Here is a 7,576-nt window from a genome sequence, read left to right as displayed (position 1 = left end):
AGTAACTATGCCGAACAAACGATCGAATTTATATCCCACCGAGTGCCGCAAATCTAACCTTTGTTGATTGTTCTTATTTTCTCCCTGCTTTTTTTTTCTCTTTCCTTCCACTAATTAGATCGATCGCGAACGAATTGCTACGATGATAGAGGAAACGTTACGAAACCATCAGCAAAAGCTACACAACGCTAATGCGAAAGTGCAATCCACCACTGCACTGACCTCGTCCGGTTCGGTAACGGGCGACATCGGGGTCGCAATCGGCTCTATGTCGAACCCGCTGACCGCCGGTACATCGGCCGGATCCACCCTTACGGGCAAATCCAATCACCTGCATCATCATGTTCCTGTACACTCGGCCAGTTAGTAGCCTTTTCCTTCTTTGTCATTATGAATTTCTCATTTTTTCAGTACTTTCCGTTTTTTTTTCGTTTATGTTTTGTTTTTTTTTTTTTTTTAACTGACTGTTGTCTTTTTTCTTCAAAACCTTTCCGCACACACCCTAGTCTCGTGAATTGTTGTATGTTTTCGGGTTTCTCCATAAGCTCCTATCATTCATGTTCTCTCATTCTTACCAGAATTCTAAAAAAAAGCTCTTTCCATCCACAGCAGAGATAAGAACTGTGTTTTTTTTCTCATTTTTTCCATTTTGTTTTATTGCGTATAAAGATATATCATATTTACTTATAATGTGTGGCATATTTCACCCTTTATCCCATGGTTATGTTTCATGATAGAAGTTTTCACTTTTCTTTTTCATTTACGCATGAAGCAGAACATATATTTAACAGCAAAATCACCTTCACCACACTATCTACCACACACAAATACACACTTGCCGCACCAAATATGCTGCAACACACGTACACCCCTTCACACATACGTATACCGTACACACAAGTACACTCGAACTACACGCGAACGATCGGTTTACATAATATCTATTGTAAATAACAACGATATTAAAATGTTGTTGATTTTATTCGTTACACTTGGTGAACTGAGCTGACAGCGTTGATTTGGTGCCTCGAATCATTGCTCAGGCACCGCTGTCGATCTTCGTTTTAGTTCACTTTCACTAATGAAAGAAAACAAAAAAACGCACTCAGACACGCGTAGGAATATGCAAAGATCGCATTAATAAAACGACCAACCATTCACCTGGACACACCGAAGGAACTGTCGATTGTATCTTTGTGTGTTGTGTCCGATTTATCGTCACAGACATCCAAGGCTCTAGCGTGCGCCAATAAATATGTGTTAAATCGGCATAATCCACGATAAGCGATTATCAAACCAATAAACAACTATTTGCAAAATCCAATAAAATTATGATCCGATATAGGGAAACTACTACTTGCACTCATCATCTCGTAATCAGCTAACGATAGCGTTATTAACAGTACAGCAATTCATAGTCGTAACTACGGGGTGAACAGCGTATGTAAACGAGAAACGATTGCGAAATGCAAATACAATCCCACGTAAAGGTGGGATAAAACAGGAGCAAAGAAAAAAACATTCGAAACAATAGCTAATAATGTGCAGTAACGCCACCCGCCAAGAAGGGGGACTTACCTGTATATCATTTCGATCGATTGTGTGCGAAAAGTGAATGAGTTTTAATGTAAACGAATCGATTCGTAATGTAAAACCGCAAATATAGCTATAGTAGAAGCAACACGCAAGCGTAAACCCGTAAATAAATGTGTAAAGCAAAGTTTAATTCGAAAATAAAACAACATGCACGATCCTTAACAATGAACGAATGTCGAGAAAAACAATATATATACTGCGCTAGTGAGTTGTTTGTAGGTTCTGCATAGATCATGACAAGACAGCAAGCATAAGATAAACTAGCTCTGTTCACAGACAAACAGGCAAGCATCATTTGCCAAACTAAAAACGTGAAACCGAAAACCCGGAAGATATTATGGAAATACAAGAATATGAATATGTTTATATGTATTCTTTTGCAATCATTTTATTATCCCCCGTTTTTCCGCCGTTCTCTTGTTCGTGTAGCAAACACTTTCTCTGTTTTTGTTTCTTCGTCTTCGGTTTTTTGTCCTTTGGACTGCTGGTTTTTGTTGTTTTTTTTTGTATTGTTCGCTCGTGTTCATTACTTGTCCGATTAGTTTTGTCTTTCCTAATTTTGTGAACCCATATTAAATGTGTTTCTTCCTTTTTTGTCATACCTTTTCCTGTTTTTTTTATTGTATTTCTTTGTTTACTTTTATTGTGTTGTGTATCTAGCCCACTCTACTTATTGTCGTCTTTTGTGTGTTTGTTGCTCTTTTGTTATCTTATTCGGGGGTTATTATTATGTTTTCAGTGATTCAGCCGACTTACAATATTGTGCTGTTTTGTTACTTTTCGTCTTAGTTACACCAATTGCTTTCCTGCAGTAATATGAGAAACACTAATTTATCTCTTTTTACATTCTTCTCCTTGTTTTCTTGCATGCGAAATTCCATGTTCTTTGGATAGGTTTGGAACGTGGTTGGAAGGTTGCGGACACAGAATCCATTCTATCAACGATGCCAGCCATAATGGAAACATCGGGAATCAGTGTGAACAGCATGGATGGTGGTCTTTTCTCGGGCCATCTTGATGATGCGGAAGAAGCACGGGAAAATGATGAAGAGCTGGAAGCCCTGGAACGGATGGTGGAACTGCGTCGGTTTAGCAGAGCAGAGTACCCAGTAACCGTACCCCCGAACGACCTGAATGATGAGATGATCGAAAACATTCCTTCCGGGAATAGCTCTCCACCGATCGGACACACCACCACTGCAGCATATCATTATCATCACGGTCAGCATCGCGGGTTCATGGCGGCTGGTGACACAATGGATCCGTCAGTGAATATGATTTCAAACACCACCAATTCTACTTCCACCTGTGGCAACGTAGATGATGCCGAACCAATACCGTCTAGTGAAATGATCGTTCCATATGAGGCTACTGATGAGTAATTATTAAGCAATCTATCACGAGAGTGGTCTAAAACAGACACGACTATTTTGTACGACCGGCAATGTACACCTAGCAAGTTTCTATACAATATGAATTCCACAAACCTCTGACCACTTCGTACCAAGGCCGGACCGGAGCGTATAGTGTAATCGGTAAAGCGCGCCTTTGCAATACGCCCTGTTCGGGATGAAGTGTCTACTAGAACCTCTGCACACAGGACTTGATTTTGCGGTTTTGTGGATAGTTACGGTCACAGATCAGTCAGTCATCAAAGCCGGAAACGGCTGTAGAGTCAAAAAGGAAGCAAACGTAAAACATTTATTTGCATTACATCATCCAAACAGTCCTACGAAAGCAGTAACTACGGAAGTCACATGGGCAACCCTGCACAAGAAAGAAACATAATATTCAACTTGTTGCCTAGTTCTACCGTGAGCGTAAATGTTACATCTTGTTTCTTATTACAATTTTTTGAAATCGTTCAGAGTAATTTGAGCACCCACACGGAAGTAATCTTCATTTTTCTTTGTATCTTTTTTTTCTATAATGATTTTGCACGGATGGATGTTGAGAATGCGGAAACCGAAAGTGAGATAAATGAAACGTAGCAAAGGTTCAAAACCTGCAAAGCGAAATGCCCCAACCCTATTCTAATCAAGAAACAGTGTGTATTAAAAATGACAAAACAAAAGTGAATGTATGTTTACGGAGCTAAATTTACAAACCACAGTGAAATATTGCGGCAAATAGGTCTGGTTGCGTTTGTATAAATATTGGGCAAGAGAGCCGGGCGGTACTGTTTGGCGTACATGTGTACAATAATAAAACCTAAGGCTCTACCCGAAACAGTATCAAACAGGCAAAAACTCTACAATTGAATCATATAAAGTAGCAAAAATCAAGTATTTAACGTAATCTGTCTACCACACCCCGAACAACATTCGTCACTTCAATCGTAATGAGCAGAAGTTTGATGAACACGACTATCCACTATCCTAGATGATTCTTATTATTTTCTCAAACTTATACTCCTTCGGTGAAAGAGAAACTAGGAAACGGTCACAAAATACTGTTTTCTATACCGGTAAAATGAGTGATCTTCTTGAAGAGCGCCACATTTCGACCTTAACCCCCACGAGTTTAATTTGTCAGAAGATTTTTAAAATTCTCTATTCGCGCGCATAGAATCTACTTTTCCGCAACGAATGCTATAAGAAATGCAACGAGAAAAGCTAGGAATGAATCTGGAAAGTCAACCCATATCCAGTCGCCGCGCCATATTTTGTTGATCACACCATATTCGGAAACCCCGGCCACGTTTAAAAGCAGCATAACTACCGGTAGTAAACGGCTGAAGGTGTAGAGCGCGTGTGTGTTGTTTATGGAGTAGATGGTGGACTGATTTGCCGCTGCCCCTTCTCTGCTAAATAGCCAGCCATCCATTCACCGTCCCGCCATGGATGGTGCGTTGGTGTAGGATGTAAGGGTGTACACAGAACAGGAATGGGCAAAACGTGCTAAAATAGAAATGTAATGGCTAGAAATGGTTAGTAAAGTAAGCGTACGGTTCCATGCATAGTGAGAGAACGAAACAAAAACAAAAAACAAAGCACGGATCGAACTTCTCTACGAACTGAACTGGAAACGGCTGGACGATGTGATAAATCTATTTGTACTAAAATTTGTGCTAACTTTCATGTACGCGTTAGAAAAACCCTGTAAAAGCTGTAGGGAGTAGAACAAATGAAAGAAAGAAAAAAGCCTGCGCGTTTCGCAATCCGGGACTTAAAGTAACCAAACGAATGTGACAGCGAAAGTCCTTTTTTGTACTTTTTCGACATAGCGTGTGGAACGGGATATTTCAAACAGGCGAAACTACGTTTTCCGTATTGTACATAAGCGCATGGACGGGCGCAGTTTGGCGTGAAGAAAATGAAGCAAGAGGCAGAGAGAGGGAGCGATGGAAGCATATGAATGAAATGATGTTTTATTCCGCAGTGTAGTGTCTGATGCATCTATTTTAAACTGCGCAATGTAATTGGGTAGAATATTTGCAAAGCTCAACTAGCGAAACGTTATCCGAAACCGTACTGTTCATTTAACGAGCATATATGAGTTACAATTACCAGTAGCACTGGACATGCTGTATTGCTACATGCTAATGTCATTACTATTACTACTACTAATGCGTTCAACTAGAGCTAAGCCGAACCAGACAAGCCGCGCCCGTGTATCCGATCATCCATCATGTGTCGATGATGTGCAATATGATTTCATTCCCCAACCCTTTTGCGTACACTGGGCAACCCCCGCCAGCCTTGTGGGCGGTTTGAATGGGAATGATGGTTCTGATCTCTTGATGATATGCTTCCATTACTATATGAGTCTATTCGTGTTTTTACCACTTATAATTCTGCTTACCATTCGCCGCAACACATCAGCGGTGTAGTAAGCAAGCAAGTGCGGTAATTGAAACTGATCGTCTTGCTGGTGATCATGTTGTATCACTAATGAAATGCACGTGAGTTAAACCAGCTTCTAAGAATATGCGACATACAAAAATTATCGCTTTCATTGGAGTTAAGGACATTGGTAAGTGGTTAGTATAGTGTAACTAGATGTAAGGTAAACCAGATAGATGGAGAGATTAAAAATCTCTGACAAATACTTCTATATGAAAAGAAGGGAAGACTACCAGCGTGCGGGAGATAGGGTCATCACCACATTTAAGCTAAGCGACCGAAGTGCGAACGAAGTGATCTCAACACACGGTCGATGACGAGTACCTTTAGGATCATTAAAAAACTTATGTCACGCTCGATGCAACACGAGATGTTCGATGTCGCATCGATGCGACACGAACGCGTAGAATTTGTCCCGCAAGCATCTTGTCGTGAACCCATACGCCTGAAACTGTTGTGTCCTGAACTAGATCTAAATATGATTGATTGCACACGACGGTGTGTCGCTGTGCGCACGCCGGAAACGTTTATTTTACTAAAAACCAAATAAAACTCTACCAATGCGTGATACAACTAATAAATTAAATGGAATAAGCCGAGACGGTAGTGTAGTTATAAAACGGTCGTAAACATATTACTATTAAACCATACTCTCTCACACACACGCGCACACGAACATCGCAGCCAAGATTGCAGCATCCTGTGTAACTCCTCGGAACTGTCTTGCCCGACGCAACTGTATAAGAAATCAATTCTATTCAAACTATAGTCATTTAAATTGTATTGAAAACAATGATACGTCTGCTTGCTTTCGAAGTGCTAATAAAGTGCGGTACAGTTTTTGTGGGTAGTAAAGCAATGGGAAGCATGTGAAACAAATTGCGGTGTGGACACACATTTTCCTGTAGAGAGACCCCCAAAAGCAATCTAACCGTCATCATTGTGCAGACAACTTAGTGCGGATTTTGGGCTTACAACAAGTGCCGGAAGAATGTGAATGGATGCGATTTAAAATTGAAAACAAACAGAAGAGTAAGGTAAACCGGGGAATGACGCTTTCCTTAGCGAGAAGCGAAGGGTTTAACATCGATATCGTGTAATCGAAACAAGTGAGAGATCAGAGGCGGTGATCGGTAGGTCGGTAATAAATTGTGAAACTGGGAGGCAAAGTATAATACGGTTGGAAAGATCTGGTATTCAAGCATAGGAGGAAAATAATAAAAGTGCCCATGAAACGGGGTTTAACGCTACAACATTCGATCTGAAGGTGCAAGAAACAACCGTGTGTTCCGGGTTTGGCGGGCAATGAGAATATGGTAAGTTATGCGTGGTTGGAGCACAAGAAAGGTACAAGGTTTGCATCCGATTTCGAGATCCGAATGACGGGAACCAGATTCTAAGATGTCTAATTTTATCTAAGCAATAGTCTCATGTAGAACGAAACATTCAACAATCTCAACATGAAGGAGAACAACCCTCATCATAGTTCCTAAAAAATGAAGTTACTGCTGCAACTCAGCTCAGCTGCTCGGCAACAACTGCAACTGTCAGTTCAAACGCCGTTTTGTTGCAAGCCGGTAAGTTTTCGGTCGAACAATATAAACCACACACACACACCATCAAAACTGCCAACGGTTGACAGCAGATTATAAACAATCAGTGGTGTGTGGAGAATGTGCACAAGAAATGAAGATGGAATAAGTTATGGGAGCCTTTTAAGTTATCTGATCAACGTTTTAAGTGATAAAAAGTATTTCTCGTGGTCACCAACTGATTGGAGCTGGATGTAGCGGGTTTAATATCCCGGTAACATTTGTAAAAATCCTGCGAAACAGAACGCAACATCTCCACGAGGACTCCACACCGTAGTGATTTCGTAATGAAGAACAACATCAGCAACAGCAGCAACAGAAGGCATCAGCACAAGAACATAACAACCAAAGCATAGCGTGGAAAATACTTGGCGGGGGAGTTCCCAACATAGAGAAAATAGCCTTCTCGGTCGTTGCCGTCGGGCATGTGGGAAGCATCGCGTTGAAAAGCCAAAAACTGCCGGGCCCGCTTGGTTAACGTAAAGGTTAGCTCTTTCTCTCCCCCAGTACTGCCAGTTACTCATACCGGGTCGATGCAGTGTA

The 7,576-nt window shown here is 41.0% G+C and overlaps 1 protein-coding gene across 1 annotated transcript in view; it reads left to right on the top strand.

The window, feature by feature from the left end:
- The window catches only part of LOC128711273 (nuclear receptor-binding protein homolog), a 30,909-nt gene extending 27,931 nt beyond the window's left edge, over positions 1-2,978 (top strand). Inside the window, exons 8-10 of the mRNA XM_053806141.1 lie at position 1; positions 119-362; positions 2,491-2,978. The exon at position 1 is cut by the window's left edge and continues 119 nt beyond it. Coding sequence (XP_053662116.1) covers position 1; positions 119-362; positions 2,491-2,978 — 733 coding nt within the window. The remainder of the gene's footprint in view (positions 2-118; positions 363-2,490) is intronic.
- Positions 2,979-7,576: the final 4,598 nt, after the last annotated feature.

The sequence above is a fragment of the Anopheles marshallii genome, chromosome 3, assembly GCF_943734725.1.
Source record: "Anopheles marshallii chromosome 3, idAnoMarsDA_429_01, whole genome shotgun sequence".
NCBI classification, from domain to species: Eukaryota; Metazoa; Arthropoda; class Insecta; order Diptera; family Culicidae; genus Anopheles; species Anopheles marshallii.
Note: the sequence above shows the minus strand (reverse complement) of the source record. Positions and strands in the feature narration are given on the sequence as shown.